This window comes from Saccopteryx leptura, chromosome 2 (assembly GCF_036850995.1).
Source record: "Saccopteryx leptura isolate mSacLep1 chromosome 2, mSacLep1_pri_phased_curated, whole genome shotgun sequence".
NCBI classification, from domain to species: Eukaryota; Metazoa; Chordata; class Mammalia; order Chiroptera; family Emballonuridae; genus Saccopteryx; species Saccopteryx leptura.
In genome coordinates, this window is record NC_089504.1 from 337369091 (window position 1) to 337388843 (window position 19753).

Here is a 19753-nt window from a genome sequence, read left to right on the forward strand (position 1 = left end):
GTCTGTCTGTCCCTATCTATCCTTCTCTCTGACTCACTGTCTCTGTAAAAAATAAATTATTAAATTAAAAAAAATTTTAATCAGCTTTTGCATATTTGCTATGAATAATCCAAAGAGCAATATTTATGGAATGAAGGTATGTTATACTCAGGCAGTAAGTAAGATATGCTTTACATTCACACTTAGTCTTCTGTTCTACCTATAACTTGTGCTCTATTTCTCTTTGATCTTTAAATGTATTCTCTCAGATAATGAAGTCAATGCAAATATAGGTAGCCGATTTTATTCTAACAAGTCTTAATTTATTATACAAAATTAAAAGTTTTAATTAAATATTTATAGTAGAAAAACACTTTCTCATATGTATCATATGTAAAGATGGAAACATCGAACATAAAGTTAGCTGTGTTGATACAGAGCTGGTATGGATTTTGTCACGCTCAGCAAAGAAGGTACCATTAAACTAAACAGTTCAACTCTATGCATTAAGAATTTGACTTCTGTTAGGTGTGGAAGCATATTCTTGCCTCTAAGGACACAGTAAAACTCTTCAAAGTTTACTTATATTCAGACAAAGGTCATCTAACTACTGTTGCCAAACAAGAAATATTTAATTGTTCCTTTCTACCTCTGTTAGTTCCTTCAACTTGTCTTTAAAAAGGCCCCTACATTTTCGGTTGTGTTATTATTTGCTTTTTAAAATATTCAGTGTCAGAATAAAAGTGCACAGTTTATGTAATTCAGTAAGCAGGAATACTTCTCCCCTTCTCACCTTCTTCATTCTAAATTGCAAGGGCCTACGATGTCAAATTTCAGACCATCAGACCAACATGTTGGCATTAAATATCAAACTGACTTCGTTTTTACTCTGTAAAATTTCTTATTGCTACTTCACATTTTTCTTGACTAAAGCATCTGTTAGTTGGTGAGTTTTTCAGTTCCTTCTTCATCTTTTTTCCCCCTTGTAGCTGTGAGCACTCCAGTAGATTGCATCATTAGGTTGGGCCCTGTGAACTGTTGTGCTCTTTTCCAAGTGTCTGATTCAGCAGGCCATAGACCACTGCTTGCCAGAAAATCGCCATTGCTTCTAGGCTGACGCTTGCCTGCTTGTTTTGACCGTCTGAGAAATGAGACTTTGTTTGCCAGAACCACCGTTGATAGAAATAGAAGGGTGCAGATAAGAAAAAGCACTGCAATGATAATTAAGCAAACAAGCATAGCCATTTTGTTGTTGTTTTCCTCACAGACATCTTTTTTGAAAATTTCACTGTGACTTTTGCTTGTGTTTTCGATGCTCTGTAATGTTGGAGATTTGTTCCTAGCAACAGAAGTTGTGTCATACTCCAGTTCAGATGTAGGAGTTAAAGATACGAAGGGAGGTGGCGTTCCCATTTCAGGCATGTTTGTAGAATTACTTTTTTTGTCTACTTTAAGGGTTGTAGAGTTTGTGTTAATGTTTTCATTTTGGTTTCTGCCTGTCTGATTTTGAACATCTGGATCCCAGACAGTAGTATCGTCACCCCGCAGTTGGGTATAGTTTGCTTTTGTTCCAGGAGACAAAGAAAAAACTGTCGTCATCAGAAAGGCAAGGTGCAGGTACTGTCCTGTGTGTTTCATGTCCATGAGTATGCTGGTGATCTATTGGGATAGAAATATAATTTGTTAATTTGTGAAAAAGTAATGGTTTCTGGGATTAGTAATTGTAGTTAAAAGATAGACAGCTGATATGTTGCAAGCAGGCTGCCAGCTCAGGCCTGACATCTGTAATCCTGTTTAAATTCCTTCTCAACAGATTTTTTTCTATTAGGCTACATATAAAGAAATAATTTCTGTTATTCTTTTAAGTGCTAGAAGTTAGCATTACAAATAACTATTAATTATTGGAAACGGAATACCATGGTTTTACATAGTTTTCTCTCATGCATGTTAGACGTAGGCTTTGAGTCAGATACTTCTGCTTTTGTTTTTTTATTCCTCCTCCAACCCTCCACTTAAGGATATGTTTTTGCAGAAACTCCCCACCTTCTAACAAATGTGTCATCAGTCTTTATAGTAAAGGAGAAATGTGGCCTTGAACACTGCTTCATGTATGAAAATAAAAAGCAAATAGCTTGTTTTATTCCCTTTCGGTCAGGAAAGGGGAAGTGTGATAGCAACCAAAAGAAAATGCACTTCAAATAGGAATTCAAGTTGTTGTTTTTTTCTTCTTCTTGAGTATTCATCTTGAAGCTTAGAATAAAGCTGGTACTTAGAAGCAGACCCCCAGTATTTGTGAAAGCAATTTTATAGTGGAGGTTCTCTCTTTTCACCTCTCTGTCCCCTGACAAACTGTGGCTCTGTGAAAGCAGAGGCCAACGGCATGCCAGCTTTCTCAACCTAAATATCTGGCATTACAAAAAAAAGACAGAATTCTTCTGAACTTCAAAAGTTCAACAAAGTTATTAACTTTTCATATTTATGTCTAGTATTTTTTTCTTTGAATATTTTGACATAATTATTTAATATTTTTATTGGTTGGCTGTTTTCTTTTCTTTTTTAATTGGATTTATTGGGTTGACATTGGTTAATAAGATTAAATAAGTTTCGGGTGTACCATTCCATAATGCATCATTGTACACTGCTCCACACGTTCACCACCCCAAGTCAGGTCTCCTCCCATCACCATTTATCCCCTTTACCCTCCTTTACCTCCCATAATCACCACACTGTTGTCTGTGTTTATACTTTTTTCTTCTTTGTTTAAATAAATTATACAGTAAATTGAAAGATATAGAGCATCAGGATCATGGGGTTTTAGACTGAAATAGGAAATCAAGGCAGTTGGTAAGCATCTCAACATAAAAATGAAAAAGTTAAATTTCACTTTTGGCTCTGAGCTCCCTGGAAGCCAGTACAAAACGGGGACAAGTCTGTTCTTAATTCTCATTATCTACCATAGGATTGAAGCTTTAAATAGAGCCGACATATCTGTTCAGGTAAACCAGGAAGTTTATCGGCGTTGTTGAGCTCTCTCTTTTATTATCATATTCCTGTTTGTTGGAACTACTTTTATAAGACCTTTTATTGTTAGCATTTATTTGAGGGAACTAGAAGAAAAAACTAGATCATTCTCTTTTTGTTAATGCAGATTTTGATTCCATAGGTCCAGAAAGGGCCTGAGAGTCTTCATTTCTGACCCACTCCCAAGCAACACAGATTCCACTGCTAGTCATGTTCTTATGAGTTTCAAAGTTTTATAAGAAATAGTTTATGAGAAGTACCATATAATAAATGATGCTAATTTGAAATGAACCTCTGAAATAATGTATCTTATTATTATTAGGGAGGAAAAAAGCCTTTATTATGTGTTCTGGAATTAAGATTACTTTTTGGATTATGACCTTTAATAGACAGTGAAAGATATGGTTCACCAACTTCTGTGTAATAGCGTTCAACTTTAAATTTTAAGTTGAATGACATAAATTGCTGGTTACTTTATGATTCTTCCAAAAATGGAAATACTTTAAATTGGCTTAGCAAGTAATTTCCATCCTTTTAATACTGGACTGGCCTTCTGCAGATGCTAAAATAAATTAAGTGGGCAATTCTTGTCACATTGGTTCATTAACAATGTAGTACACACCACAGTATTCGTACTCGTTAGATAATAGGCCTGCTGTTGATTGTCTTCAGCCAGATGTATTGTCATCCCCAAACAAACAAGCCGTTAACAAAATGAGGCTTTCTCTCACCCTTATAAATTCCTGAGAATAGAGAGCTGTCTCTACATCCCTAATTTATGCCATGGAAGCCAGGTTATGTTATCAAAAGTTTTTTTTTTTTAATCTCTGGTCATTTTTAATAAAATTTATAATGCCTAAGCGTTAGTAATAAGGGATTTATTTTTTTAAACTTCTTTTTTCTCTAACCAAACTTTTTAATTCTCTGTGGAGTTTAAATTCAGATCTTTTCTAATCCTAATTTAAAACTCTGTGTTGATGGTAAATCTTTACCATCTCTAGCTTAAACTTTACCTAATAGGATAGAAAAAAAACAGCATACATTTTCAATCACTTACGATTCAACTTTGTTAGTAAGATTCTTAGGTACTATTTAAAGCACTTCCTCAAACACTAATCTGTACAAAGTTATAAGTGAAACAGCATAAGAAAAGCCATATATATTACCTACCTTACAAAATGGTTGGTCAGAATCTGATTTTAACTTTATTTTAATAAGTCACTTCTTGTCTTGAAGCTCAGCTTCCAAGTAATTTAAAGCAGAACACACTTGGAGAAATATGAACGTTAAAGTAAATCTGCAGTAAAAAAAAAAATAAAGACATGAACAGCGAGCTTTCCACTTTTCAAACCAAACCACAGATGACACATTTCCTTTTCACTGCAACTAAAGCACATGTCACAGGGGAAAAAAAAAAAGATCTCCAATTTGTCTAGTTGGCCACTGGCATGACAGGCAGCTTTGTACAACAAATCCCCGCCTCCAGGGCAGGGAGAATTTTCTGCTTAATGTCTTTTGACCTAATGCTTATTGCATATGCCTGCTATATGCTTTTGAATGATATATTAGTATCATTTAAAAAATGAAATGGTATCTTCTCTGCAGCATTAAAATTATCCCTAAAAATTTTATTTGTATGCCACAGACTGACTTGGTAGCATGAGTTTGGAGACCTGGGGTCTTGGTCAGATAATAGAAACAGTGATATACATAACCCACATCTCAACATGTGAACTGCAACAATTTGAGAAAATACATAGTAAATATAGATTATATAGGACAAAATGCTTTTGTTTCTCTCTCCCCCTCTCTTTCCCTCTCTCTCCCTCTTGTTCCCTTTCTTTCTCCTTTACCCTTCTTTTTCCTCCCTTTATCTCTCTCTCCCCAAATGTCCTTTTATCACCTCATATTCAGCATATCTAAAATGTACCTAATTTTTCACCTAAAAGTCACTGCCTCTTATAACCTCTTTGTTTTGCTCATGATAGCAACAATCTTTGTAATCTCAGAGGCTTGGTATACAGCAAGTCCTTTTAATTCATGTCTTTTCTTACAGCCCTAATCAGACCTAAGATAATGTTGATTCTTTCTTTATATTCTTGGGTCAGTTTTTTTACTCTCACCATATTATTTCAGTATTGCACCACACAGTGACAGACCATACTTATGATAATGGAGCTGATAAATTTCAATCACCTCGTAACTATGGTAACATCACAGTAAACATATAACTCATGTGTTGGTGCTGATGCTGGTGTAAACAAACAGCACTGCCAGTCACATAAAAGTATAGCTCATACAATTACAGTATTAGTTAGTTTCTACCGTCCAGGTTTGTGTAAGTGCACTCTGATGTTTGCACAATGACAAAATCACCTAACAGAGCATTTGTCTAAACGTATTCCTGCCCTGGCTGAATAGCTCAGTTGGTTAAAGCATCGTCCCAAAGTGCTAAGGTTGCTGGTTCGATACCAGGTCAGGGCACATACAGAAACAGATCAATGGTCCTGTCTCTCTCTCTCTTTCTCTTTCTCTCTCTCTCCCTTCTTCTCTCACTAAAATCAATAAAAATTAAAAAACAAAAGCAAAAAAAAAAAAACATATTCTATGTCTTTAAGTGGGGCATGACTATATTTTAGATCCTTATTAGAACATACCTAGACTACTATAATACTCTTTTTTATTAGCCCTGACTTTTTATATATCTTGTATATGTTACTTCCTTTGGTTATATTATCCCTTTCTTTCAAGAAAAAAAAAAATAGCTCCTTAACACCTACAGCAATCATTCAGAAATGTTCATGAACATAAATATCAGATGAGAGGTTGTTTAACAACAGTGAAATGTGCCAGGCCCCACTGCATGGATTTATATGTCCTGATGATCTGGGCCGGGGCCAGGAAACTGCATTTTATCAAGCACCACGGCTGATTCTCATTCGGGTGCTATACAGAACATACTCTGAGGACTAGTAGCTCCTAGGAGAAAACCTGAGCCCCTTAAGTTGAACAGTTGTTATGTATTTTTCTAGCTTTATCTCTTAAAACTTTATGTGAATCCTCCATTCTAGCTGAAGTAGCTGACTGTTGCCCCAGCACACCTAGTTACCTATTCCTTTTCCTGTTTACCTCTCTCCGTGAGGCCTGCCAACCCCATCTGTTTGTTGAATTCCTCCTCCCCACTTCAGCCAGTGTCCTCTCCGCTCTCACTGCCGGCCCAGTCTGTGTTAATCCCTCCTTCTGAGCGTAATAGCGGTACTTTTCTCTGCGCTTCCTTTGATAAGTTGATTATATTCTACCTCCTATCTTGAAATATTTTTATTTAAAAATCATTTAACTTGTCATATTTTATCTTACTTCCTACCAACAAGATGAAAACTCTGAGGGGACGATATTATCTTAGCCTAGGTTGGATTAGTACTACGAGAGTCATCAAGTGTGGGACCTTAGGCCACAGTTTATACAGGTTGTTTTGATTGCAGTTCTAGGATTGTGTTCTTCAGGGCTTTCTGATGGTCCTTATCTTGGCTACTCACATTGTTCAGCATTATTTTTAGTATAAGCAACATATGACCTAATAGGGCTAGCTAAATCAAAAAATGGAACTTATTGGCTCATACAGCTGAATAGTTTAGGGATAAATTTGATCCCAAGAGAGGTGTTATCTATGACTCAAACAAAATGGCCAGGGCCCCAGTTTCTTTATTTCTCTGTGTTCATGTCTTCAGTTTTTAGACACATTTTCCTTGATATCTCAAGATATCTCAACTCCCAGGGCTCTGTGTTCCCTTGTTTAGAAACATTAGGAAAGAAAGTATCTCAATTCCTAACAGTTTAAACTACAGTTTTTGAACTGGGCCTCTTTGCCTCTGGTTGTCCAAATTTGTGTCATATGATCAGTACCGGACCATTCTTTCTGGTCAAGGTAGAATAAACGAATTAACTAAAGCCATTTAGTTCTTTCCAGGGCTCCAAGTGGGCCATTCCCACCCATAAGTTCACCTGGGAAGTTTGATGGGCCTGGAGGCAGCTGACCAATGTCCACTGCCTTCTTCCTCAGTTGACTGTGCCAGACAAGTTTGTTGCTCCAAGTTTTTTGTTTTTTGTTTAATTTTTCCACTTAGTTGTTTCATTTTAGTTGTGCACTCATTGATTGCCTCTCATGTGACCTGACCAGGAATCAAACCTATGACCTGGGTGCATCGGGGTGGTGTTCTATCCATGGAGCCACCTGGCGAGGGCCTCAAAGTTTCTGAATTGGAGATTTGTTTCTTTTACTTCAGCCTTACTTCTCAATGTCTAAAGAACTACTGATTTTAAAAAAGGATCCAGACTTTGTATAATTGTTTTGTATTATTGTTAGTTTTCTTTAGAAAGCTAATCAGGAAATTAATAAAATATATTAGTAACATCTATATATCTGTTCAGAACTCTGTTTACAATCTGTCTCCATATTTTTGTCATCTTCCTTAGGTTCAAAACTGGTCAAATCAACGGCGATTTGCTAATATACCACGTCTTGCTGACTTTAAAGCCATATTATGCAAAGCCATATGAAATTGTAGTGGACCTTACCCACACGGGCCCTAGCAATCGCTTTAAAACAGACTTTCTCTCTAAGTGGTTTGTTGTTTTTCCTGGCTTTGCTTATGACAACGTCTCTGCAGTTTATATCTACAACTGTAACTCCTGGGTCAGGGAGTACACCAAGTACCACGAGCGGCTGCTGACTGGCCTCAAAGGCAGCAAAAGGCTCGTTTTCATAGACTGTCCTGGGAAGCTGGCTGAGCACATAGAGCACGAGCAGCAGAAACTGCCCGCGGCCACCTTGGCTTTGGAAGAGGACCTGAAGGTGTTCCACAACGCTCTCAAGCTAGCTCACAAAGACACCAAGGTTTCCATTAAAGTACGTTTCACTCAGTGGTAGGTCATTGCCTTTCTTGACTAACCAGATTGTATGCTGGCCTTCCTGAGTGCCCCGGTGGTAGTGGATCAAATGTAAAGTGAGTACTTAGGGAGAAAAATTAAGCCTTCTGTCTTCGTGGAGGTCCCGTGGATGATATGAGTTGTTAAAATTAATTATGTTCTGGGTTGGATTGGAGGCAGGAGAGCATTGTCAAGAGGGCAGTTTGCTATATATCAGTCAAATGGCAGAATGTGTGGAAAGTGGAAATTATCTAGTGAGAATTCTGATTATCACATGCTTTTTGCAGAGTAAGGAACATGAACCTTCAGAATAGAATCGATAATTGTCTATAGGCTTGTGGACCTTTTTTAAAAACAAAGTACTTTTTTCTGATATTTGCAGCTCTTTTGAGAGCATTTATCACAATAATTATTGAACCCATTTGAATATATAATAGTAGTAATTCTTCCTTAAATGGCAAACATAGTATTTTGGTTGGTTGGTTTTAGGGGTTTCTTACAACTCAGCATAATGAAACTTAATTTTTCTTCACTTGACCCTCTTACCACCATTTTCCAGGTTGGTTCTACTGCTGTTCAAGTAACCTCAGCAGAGCGGACAAAAGTCCTGGGACAGTCAGTCTTTCTAAATGATATCTATTATGCTTCGGAAATTGAAGAAATCTGCCTAGTGGATGAGAACCAGTTCACCTTAACCATTGCAAACCAGGGCACACCACTGACCTTCATGCACCAGGAGTGTGATGCCATTGTCCAGTCTATCATTCACATCCGGACGCGCTGGGAGCTGTCACAGCCCGACTCCATCCCCCAGCACACGAAGATCCGGCCAAAAGATGTCCCTGGGACACTGCTCAATATTGCACTACTTAATTTAGGCAGTTCAGACCCTAGTTTACGGTAAGTTTGTTAAAAATTCACTTCAACTTTATTCAGGGTTTGTTGCTTTTAAAATGAGACCATTTAATAAGCTTTTAAAGCAGCCTCTACCCTAATACTGTAAATTGGAAGGTATGCTATATTGGTTAACCAGCATGACCTCATTGAGTGCTGGGGTATTCACATGAACACTGGAATTCAGAATGGGGTGATTCACACTAAACCAATCTATGTTCTTTGTCCAGGAAACTTTCATCTGAAACAAACAACATTGCAGATTTGAGGGTTTTCTTCTGAAACATGTTGTGTGTTTTTTAAGTCTACTCCTAAATTAAATTTCTCCTCCTCTGCATCTTCTCATTAAGTTTTCCTCTGTTCAAAACTACATTGCTTTTAAGCTTCCTCACAGTTAAAGTAGATTATCATTGTTTTACAAATGAAGGCTTAATGTTCAATAACTCAGACAATATCACTATTGCATACTTTCCAGCTATGTGACTTTAACAAAATTCTTGAAAGAAATCTTAACATAAATATAGCTGTCATCTGAGCAGAGACAGTTGGCTCTGTTTGGGCTTAATAATCTGAACACAAAGCAGGAAAGGGTGTGGTCTGTGGAGTTAGTAGATTTGGTTTAAAGCTAGATCTTTTATGTATGACTTTAGGCAAAGTACTGAAGTTCTCTGAGCTCAAGTTTCCTTATTTTTAAAAGAAAAGTAACAATGCCATTTTTATATATGTATAAATGCGTAATAAATAGTATGTGTTTTAGTATAGTATAGCACCTAGAAATCGTTTATTCTTAGTAAATATTATTTCCTCCCAACTTCCCCACTCTCCCCCCCACCCCCACCCCTGGTATCTCTTTGTGCTCCTTCCCTCTTTTCAACCTCTCCATTTCATGTTAGGATAATTTTTTCTCTCAGGTACCTTGAGACTGTCAAGAGTTTTACAGATATAAATTCTTAGCTTCAAAAAATTCTTCCCTAGGATATAATATAGCCCAGGTTTTATAAGTGGGCCTTTTAGGATTTCAGATCTCCCTTATTTAAAGGGGAAAAAATAATCAAGATTTTATTACCTGGATGGGTCTCATGTTATCTATGAACTCTTAGAAATTACACACAAAATTTTGTATATTCTTAGCTTTTGTTACCTCAGAGGAGTCTGACACCTATCATCAAGTTGAGGGACCCCAGTTTTTTATAGCTATTGAAATACTCAGAGTAAAAGTTAATGTCAAAATAGTATAACTCAGAATTCCTAGGCATTTGTAAGAGATACATGAACTTAGAAACAATATTCTCATTTTAGGACAGTGGAGCTATATGTATGCCTTTCATTTCTAATTCAAAGTTCCTTATCAACAATGTTAACAATCTTAAAAATTTTAGCTTAATAAACCTGTATTCTTCCCTTGTGAAAAAAAAGGAAGCTTACAGCTTCTACTTTTGCTGAAGCATGTCATGCCAAGAAAAAGCCTTTTGGCAGACTTAGATATTAGTGGCTTTTTCTTCCCTATGTGTCTCTTGCATAAATATAATAGCATGATAAAAGTTTCATTTCAGGAAAACTTGAAATTTACTGAGCAGTCAAACCATTTCTTTTGCTTATGAGGGGAGAAGTTAAAATTTTTAAATGGAATCTAAGTTTTTAAAGCTGTCTTCTAAATTGTTTAAAAATATTTTCAAATATTGACAAAGGAATTTTTAGTTCTAATGGAATATGGATATATGTATATTGGGGTTTTTGTGTTTTGTGGTTATATGGAAGGAAGACTAAAGGGAGAATTAATTATGTTTAAATTTTTTTTGACCACCAGTGAAGGCCTTATACTCGCCAGTTTTAGGAGTCTCAAAGTGCTCTTCTGGTTATGTCTAGACCAGGGGTCCCCAAACTACGGCCCGCGGGCCCCATGCGGCCCCCTGAGGCCATTTATCCGGCCTCCGCTGCACTTCCGGAAGGGGCACCTCTTTCATTGGTGGTCAGTGAGAGGAGCATAGTCCCCATTGAAATACTGGTCAGTTTGTTGATTTAAATTTACTTGTTCTTTATTTTAAATATTGTATTTGTTCCCGTTTTGTTTTTTTTACTTTAAAATAAGGTATGTGCAGTGTGCATAGGGATTTGTTCATAGTTTTTTTTATACTCCGGCCCTCCAACGGTCTGAGGGACAGTAAACTGGCCCCCTGTGTAAAAAGTTTGGGAACCCCTGGTCTAGACTCTCCCTTTTAAAATTGCTAAGTGATCAAGGGGTATTTTGGTTTTACCATGGAATCACAACAACTCTAATTGATCATAAATTTTAAAAATAGTTGATTATGCTTTGTAATAGAGTCATAAGTTGTATGTTATGAAAAAAGTTTGAAATTATAAAAAAAAAATAAGTTTTAAAATAACTTTATTTGTGTTTTCTCCTAGGTCAGCTGCTTATAACCTTCTGTGTGCCTTAACTTGTACCTTTAATTTAAAAATTGAGGGGCAGTTACTAGAGACGTCAGGTTTATGTATCCCTGCCAACAACACCCTCTTTATTGTCTCTATTAGTAAGACACTGGCAGCCAATGAGCCTCACCTCACCTTAGAATTTTTGGAAGAGTGTATTTCTGGATTTAGCAAATCTAGTAAGTAATGATAATTTTCTTAAATATATTAACAATGATTCAAAGAAAACCCTTTCGTTTCAGAATTTACCAATGAAATCTTTAATTGATTCTATTTTTACTTCTTTTCCTCTTTTAATTTTTCATCTGTGGTACTCTGTAACTGAAGGAGCTTTCTGGCATACCACATTGAGAAATCCACTAAAATTCTGCCCAATAAAAGCAAGATGGCAAGGTTTTGATATCTCACATGTCTTTGGACCACTCACAAAGTATATTTCTCACCATGTGTCAGTTTAATTAGCTTCAGCATTTCTATTCTTAGATTAGTCAAATGAGTAAAGTATCCACATTTTCTCCTTGACTTTAGGAAAATATTTTCTCTTTTCTTCAGATTGGCTTTGAACTGTGATTTGATTGTTCATGTGCAGTTCCTGAAGAACACAGGGGCACATAGCATAGGGCCGAGTCAACTCCGGACTTGGAAGTCTCATTAATTTAACATCTACTCTTCACATCTGTCTCCTTCATACCCGATAGTAGTATAAATGTTGCTCTTCTCTCAGTTTATTTCCTGACATTTTCTTCCCTTTTTCTCTCCATAATACATACAGCCTGTCTTTCTGCATTCAAACACATTTCTTATTTTTCTATATTAGATAATTGAAAGCTTTGACTATTCATCAAGATCAGGTCACTATATATTTTTTATCTAATGAGTATAGGAATATAACCCTAAAAAGAAAATGTGTAAGATTGACAAAACAAGTAAAGTATAAAGCTTTATTGAGAAATATTAATGTATAAAAGAGATTTGCGTGAACAGGAATATTGTGTTCCTAAATGAATAATTCTTTCCAGATTATTACAAATTCAATGCAATCCAGTCAAAATTCTATGAGGCCTGAGAATTGAGAATTTGGTAGAATTTTAAATGATTATAAGTTTCACTTGAAAGTACGTACGAATAGTTAAGGAAGTATTGAAAGGAAAGAAAACAGAGATTTGTTATTACAGATATCTGAACACATTCTAAGGGTACAATAATTAAAATGGGTGTTCAAGAATCACAGTTTAAGAGAAACGGATTGATAAAAGAAGCATCACAGTGTAATGGGGAAAGAAAGATGAACTTTAGGAAATTATTCATCACAAACCAAAGATAACAAAATTTGTTCTAACTAGATATAAGAATTGAATACAAAATCTGGAACCATTAAAAGAAGAGGAGGATGATTAATATTTAATTGCTTTCTGGGTAAAGATTTATGAAGCAAAAAAGTGACAGATTTGACTACATAAAACTTCAAAGCATCTCTACTTCAAAAAATAAACGAAAGTACCTGATCTGGGGTAGTGCAGTGGATAAAGAGTTGACCTGGAATGCTGAGGTTGCCGGTTCGAAACCGTGGGCTTGCCTGGTCACGGCACGTACGAGAAGCAACTCCTACGAGTTGATGCTTCCTGCTCCTCCCCCACTTTTCCTCTTTCTGTCCTCTCTCTAACATCAATAAATGAAATCTTAAAAATAAAAAGTAGAAGATAAATTTAAAAACTAGGAAATACACTTGCAGCAAATATGAGAAAAGATTAATATCTTTAATCATGAAGAGTTCTTATAGATTAATAAAAATTGATCAGTAGTAACATGCAGGTCATGCTAAAAACTATGTATTAAGAAGTTCAATAGCAAAATCAAAGAAATGTAAACAAAAAAATAGTAAGATTTCTTTCAGCTATCAAATTGGCAAATGGTCTGTGGAGTTGTGAACAGGAGCAATTTTTCTAGAAAGCATTTGGACATGTGTATCAAGATCCTTAAGATCTTTTTAGCTTCATAATTCTACTTTTTAGAATTTTTCTTAAAATATCAATGTTCAGATGTTTATCATAACATTTTTATTTATATATTTTTTAAATGAGGTATATCTTATCAAAAAAGTGTCCAGATTTTAAGTGAACAGCTTGATGAATTTTTACTTGTGAATACATCACAAAACCATCTCCCAGATCAAGCTACCGAACATTTCCAGCATCCAGAGGGCTCTTCTCAGTGCCTACCATCCCCTCACCGAGAGTAACCAGTAGTATGACCTCTTTTGCTAATCTTCTCTGTATTGTTCCAATTTTAGTATATGTGCTGCCAAAGCGAGCACATGACCTCTATTGTTATAGGTTTATTTTCCTATTTTGAAATTCACATAACATTATTTATAATATCAAAAAATTAGAACACTCTAAAGTCAAACAATAAAGAACTTATTAAATTGTTAGATCTCCATGTCATGGAATAATATGAAGCCATAAAAAATGTTTTTAGTACAGAATTTCAGTTTAGGAGGGTGAAAAGTTCTGGAGATGGATGGTGTGACAGTTGTACAACAATGTGAATGTACTTAATGCAATTGAACTGTGTGCAGTTAAAAATGGTAAACTTTATGTTGTATATATTTACCACAATAAAAAATGTTTGGGGGGGTTCTTAGGTGAAATATATAAAGGAATGTTTGTACTATTTTTATATCTTTTCATAAGCCCAAAGTTATTTTAAAATAAAACGTTGAAAATGTTTTTAGAGAATTTTTTATCTCAGTATAATGTTTAGTGAAAAAATAACACTATTTTCCAATAATCATTATTCCAGCCCAGGCTAGGTTGCTCAGAGGGTTAGAGCCTCATCTCAAAGCGCAGAGGTTGCCAGTTCCATCCCTAATCAGGACACACACAGGGACAGATCGATGTTCCTGTCTCTCTCTCTCTCTCTCTCTCCCCCTTCCTCTTTCTCAAAAAAATAAATAAATAAATAAATAAAAAATATGCAGAACATACTGCATATATAGCATACTCCTAATTTTTGTGGAAGAGTTGAGGTGGGTTATATGTGTTCATACACACATGGAAATGTACATTGTCTCTACATAGGTTTGAAAGCCTGAGGAAAGTGGAAGGGATACTCCAGGTGTGTTAATACTGATTTCATTTTCGCGGTGATACTTCCTGCTTGCTGAACTTGCTGTGATTACTACCTGTTCCTTTTACAATTAGAATAAAACTTCAGGTTTTTAAAACTAGAATAAGAATGATTAAAAGGGAAAAAGTGAGACAAAACTTTTCAAAATTGATTTACTGGCTTTTAAAATTATTCAAGGCTCCTTTTTTTTCTTCCCTTCTATCTACAAAAATGTATTTGCCAAGTCTCTCTACTTCAGGTCTGATTCTAGGTAATGGTCTTTACCTTTTACCTCCCTGTCCCAATCCTTTATTTTTAAAATAATTTTAAATATTTAATATTATTTAAAATACTTTTTATGTACTTTTCATTGATTGTTTATGCTAATGGCATCTTTTCCCCCAGGTATTGAATTGAAACACCTTTGTTTGGAATACATGACTCCATGGCTGTCAAATCTAGTTCGTTTTTGTAAGCACAACGATGATGCCAAACGGCAAAGAGTTACTGCTATTCTGGATAAGTTGATAACAATGACCATCAATGAGAAACAGATGTACCCATCTATTCAAGCAAAAATATGGGGGAGCCTTGGGCAGGTAGTGAATTTGCTTAAATATGTATCTCGTACCTCCTTTGTGCAGATATTTGTTTGGTACCCACTTTATGCAAAGCCCTATACTAGGCACTAGGGATAAAACTGTAGAAAAGACAGTCCCCTCTGTCAAAAGCATATGAACACCCACCTAATTCCTGATCTGGTTAAAAATGATAAATGTCTAGTGCATATCTCGGAGCCAAAACAAAACTGGTTATTTTAGCACTCTTCTCCATGGCATTATTGTATAGAATTTAACTATAAAACTCTGATGTCACTTCTAGTAAATAATGCCGTATAATATATTCTAGTAGCTTACATACCATGAATGTCAGTAAATGTTTCTTGATGATGTTATTTGGGATACCAGCTTTCATTTATAGTTCTAGCATAAGAACACTCATATCAAAATATAGAATATAATGTAACATTTTATTTTTTATCATTTCTTCAAAATAATCTCTTGAAGAAGCAATACCCGCCTGATCAGGCGGTGGTACAGTGAGTGTGTCAGCCTGGGACGCTGAGCACCCAGGTTTGAAACCCTGAGGTCACCAGCTTGAGCACAGGCTCCCTTGCTTGAGCATGGGGTCACAGGCTTGAGCGTGGAATCATAGACATGACCCTGTGGTCACTGGCTTGAGTCCAAGGGTCACTGGCTTGAAGCCCAAGGTAGCTGGCTTGAGCAAAGGGTCACTGGCCCAGCTAGAGCCCTCCAGGCAAGGCACATCTGGGAAAGCAATCAATGAGCAACTAAAGTGCTACACATATGAGTTGATGCCTCTCCTCTCTCTCCCTTCCTGTCTGTTCCTCCTTTTCTCTCTCTCTCTCTCTCTCTCTCTCTCTCTGTGTCTCATTCTCACTTAAAAAGAAAAGGAAGCAATACCCTTACTCAAACAATGCTGTGAATCCTCCGAAGAATTTTAAATGATCTTGGAGTCAGTTTTATAGTCCTACAAAACATCTCGGTACTCCATGTGATTTCCTATATTTTTAAATAATTGTATTTTATATTGATAATATATTGTCTTAGAAGGGAAGAGATGCTTTATAAGTGAATAAAAATAAAATAAATTTAAATTTTTTAAATTCCAGTTTTATAATCTCTGAAGAAATTGAGTGAATATCTTTATCCTTTTCTGGATATTTTATGATAAATTATATTTACTGACAGGTCTCTAAATAAAACCTAATATTTTGGAGGCCTTTGGTAAGAGAATTTTTATGTTAGGACTGCTCCTTGAAGTATTTTTAATTGAAAAATTAAGTTATAGAATGGCTAAAAATTATTTTTCCCTCTTCCACTAGATTACAGATCTCCTTGATGTAGTACTAGACAGTTTCATCAAAACCAGTGCAACAGGTGGCTTGGGGTCAATAAAAGCTGAGGTGATGGCAGACACTGCTGTGGCTCTGGCCTCTGGAAACGTGAAGTTGGTTTCAAGCAAGGTACTCACTTTTCCTTTGCCTTCTGGACTTTGGTATAATGTATCTCTTTATCATCCAGACTTTTTTTTTTATTTTTAGTGATAAAACTTTTCTTAACGCCCATGTTTTTAAAATTCTGCTTCCTGCCCTGGCCAATTGGCTCAGTGGTAGAGCGTCCGCCTGGCATGCAGAAGTCCCGGGTTCAATTCCCGGCCAGGGCACACAGGAGAAGCGCCCATCTGCTTCTCCACCCCTCCCCCTCTCCTCTCTGTCTTTCTCTTCCCCTCCCGCAGCCGAGGCTCCACTGGAGCAAAGATGGCCCAGGCGCTGGGGATGGCTCCTTGGCCTCTGCCCCAGGCGCTAGAATGGCTCTGGTCGCGACAGAGCGACGCCCTGGAGGGGCAGAGCATCGCCCCCTGGTGGGCAGAACGTCGCCCCCTGGTGGGCGTGCCAGGTGGATCCCGGTCGGGCGCATGCGGGAATCTGTCTGACTGTCTCTCCCGTTTCTGGCTTCAGAAAAATACAGAAAAAAAATAAAATAAAATAAAAAATAAAATTCTGCTTCCTTACAGGTTATTGGAAGGATGTGCAAAATAATTGACAAGACATGCTTATCTCCAACTCCTACTTTAGAACAACATCTTATGTGGGACGATATTGCTATTCTAGCACGCTACATGCTAATGCTGTCCTTCAACAATTCCCTGGATGTAGCAGCTCATCTCCCCTACCTCTTCCATGTGGTTACTTTCCTAGTGGCCACAGGGCCACTATCCCTAAGAGCTTCCACACATGGATTGGTCATTAATATCATTCACTCTCTGTGTACCTGTTCACAGCTTCATTTCAGTGGTGAGTTCTGGGACAGTAATTTGTGTTTCACCAGTTCCTGTCTCCATTTTTCATCACCTGATTGACATAGATTATCTTATTGTTTATTATAGTACCTTAACACCAAGCTGCTAATTCAAAAAAGAATAAATGATTTCCATACCATATCAGGCAATAGCAAAGATTTTCTGTGCCTATTTGCTATGTAGACTGTTGTAGTTGCCACGCAAGCTAAAGACTGCACCACTTAAAAGGGTTGTATTGCCGGTGTGAATTTGTAGTTTAAATGGTGCTGAAACCATGAGCATTAAGATAATGTATCAGAGGGTGGGTTGAGGGAGCATGGTTATATAATTATGACGTGATATTCGGATTTTCTAAATTCAAATTGAAGTGTGGCACTTAAGAATTAAAAAATAATATCTTTCAAGTCGTTTCTTGTTCCTTTTTCATTTTACAGAAGAGACCAAGCAAGTTTTGAGACTCAGTTTGACGGAGTTCTCGTTACCCAAATTTTACTTGCTGTTTGGCATCAGCAAAGTCAAGTCAGCTGCCGTCATTGCCTTCCGCTCCAGTTACCGGGACAGATCCTTCTCTCCTGGCTCCTATGAGAGGGAGACTTTCGCGTTGACATCCCTGGAAACGGTCACAGAGGCTTTGTTGGAGATCATGGAGGTATATAAGCCAAAATGATAAGGAACTAAGGTCATTTTTTGAAATCACTAATACTGTATCGAAGAAATATTGGTTTATTCTGTTTTGCACTTAATGTTTAAATAAAAACACTTCCATGGAATATATTTATTGGTAACATATATGTTTATTTAATGACATTACAATAAACATTATTTAAATGTTTCTGAAAACACTTAGGTACAGGAATATATTCAGAGTACCTTTCTTTTAGGCATGTATGAGAGATATTCCGACATGCAAGTGGCTGGATCAGTGGACAGAACTAGCTCAAAGGTGTGTACCAAATTAAATATAAGTTGTAAAAAGATGTATTATTAAAAAGGTAGATAATACTGCATAATCAATATTTTAATTATTTATTGTAGATAAACATATAACTTTTCATAAGCTCTTTGGATCTTCTAATTGCAGATTTGCATTTCAATATAATCCGTCCCTTCAACCAAGAGCTCTTGTTGTCTTTGGCTGCATTAGCAAGCGAGTGTCTCATGGGCAGATAAAGCAGATTATCCGTATTCTTAGCAAGGTACCTCTCCCTCCCTCTTCCCCAGTATTTGTGGTTCCTGAGTATAAAGCAAATCTTGCATTTTTTTAAAGGACAAGTTTGAATTTAATATGTGTTGTATGTTACTTTTTGAACCTTTAAACAATGGATTTTGATTATTTTCTTCATTGTAATTCTTTTAAGTGAAGAAATTTTCTCCAAAAAAGATGTCTTAAAAAGAAAATAAGTATTGTCTCTTTTGCTAAGAACGTACTCTTAATACTTTATCAGTTTTCAAAGACTATATGGTAAAATTAGTCTTATATGAAATTATCTAATTTGTAATAACTATAATAATACCTGGTTTAATATATTATAATATAATATAATATAATATAGAAATATTAAAAAATAAAAACCAAATGTGCATTGAGCTAGCTACCAAGATCACCATAGGATTGGAAATAATTCTATCACTTATTAAATAAGAAATTGTTCCTGAATTGATTCCAAGATTTGGTTTAGGAGTTAATGTTTTATTTCAATAAAAGTAAATAAAGAATTCTGTTTCCCTCAAAGGCTCTTGAGAGTTGCTTAAAAGGACCTGATACTTACAACAGTCAAGTTCTCATAGAAGCTACAGTGATAGCACTAACCAAGTTACAGCCACTTCTTAATAAGGTAATTACTGTACAGAAAATGAGTGTATTCATTTCAGGCACTGATGTTAAATCTTATTTTCTTTCAAACAGTTTTGATTGGGAAAGATTGGGAAGAAGTTATAAGAAAAGCTATAGTTCGAGTAGTTATTTGAAATATTGACATTAAGCTCTGGCCAAGTAGCTCAGTTGGTTAGAACATTGTCTTGCTATACCAAGGTTGTGGGTTCGATACTTGGCCAGGGCACATACAAGAATCAACCAGTGAATGCATAAATAAGTGGAACAACAAATCAATGTTTCTCGTTCTCAAATCAACCGATCAATAAAAATAAAAAATTTTAAAAAAAAGAAATATTGACATTAGAAAGAGAATAAGTATGAGGAAGATGTTTTCAAGTGCTTGGTTTTTTTGTTTTTTTGGGGGTTTTTTTTTGTCTCATCAGTGCTAAAGGAAAAATAGGATTATATTTTTAATTCTTTTATCCAGTAAATATTAATAGAGCATCTGCTATGTTCTAAGTACTGTTTAAGTGCTAGAGATATAGTACTAAACAAGCCAATAAAGTTCCCTGCCCTCGTGGATCTTACATTCTAGGGTATGTGTGGGGGTGCACAGTAGGTAGGGAATAAACAAAGCAAGTAAGATATGCAGTATGGTAGTTTGTGATTATTATTGTGGAGAAATATAAAGCCTAG

The 19753-nt window shown here is 36.1% G+C and overlaps 2 protein-coding genes and 1 pseudogene across 6 annotated transcripts in view; 1 reads left to right on the forward strand and 2 right to left on the reverse strand.

Annotated features, from left to right (window-relative positions):
* NF1 (neurofibromin 1) overlaps window positions 1-19753 on the forward strand; it is a 238987-nt gene that overhangs the window by 186132 nt on the left and 33102 nt on the right. For all 5 annotated transcript variants that reach the window (XM_066363768.1, XM_066363764.1, XM_066363767.1 and 2 more), the window contains 10 exons: window positions 7474-7906; window positions 8486-8826; window positions 11227-11429; window positions 14764-14957; window positions 16265-16405; window positions 16957-17236; window positions 17676-17890; window positions 18123-18184; window positions 18323-18437; window positions 18975-19076. In XM_066363768.1, coding sequence (XP_066219865.1) covers window positions 7474-7906; window positions 8486-8826; window positions 11227-11429; window positions 14764-14957; window positions 16265-16405; window positions 16957-17236; window positions 17676-17890; window positions 18123-18184; window positions 18323-18437; window positions 18975-19076 — 2086 coding nt within the window. The remainder of the gene's footprint in view (window positions 1-7473; window positions 7907-8485; window positions 8827-11226; window positions 11430-14763; window positions 14958-16264; window positions 16406-16956; window positions 17237-17675; window positions 17891-18122; window positions 18185-18322; window positions 18438-18974; window positions 19077-19753) is intronic.
* EVI2A (ecotropic viral integration site 2A) lies at window positions 281-4381 on the reverse strand. The gene is made up of 2 exons (XM_066366277.1): window positions 4171-4381; window positions 281-1638 (listed from the first exon to the last, which is right to left on the reverse strand). Exon 2 carries the CDS (start codon window positions 1621-1623, stop codon window positions 919-921), a length of 705 nt encoding a protein of 234 aa, XP_066222374.1. The 5' UTR covers window positions 1624-1638; window positions 4171-4381; the 3' UTR covers window positions 281-918.
* LOC136395980 (U6 spliceosomal RNA) lies at window positions 13509-13564 on the reverse strand (annotated as a pseudogene).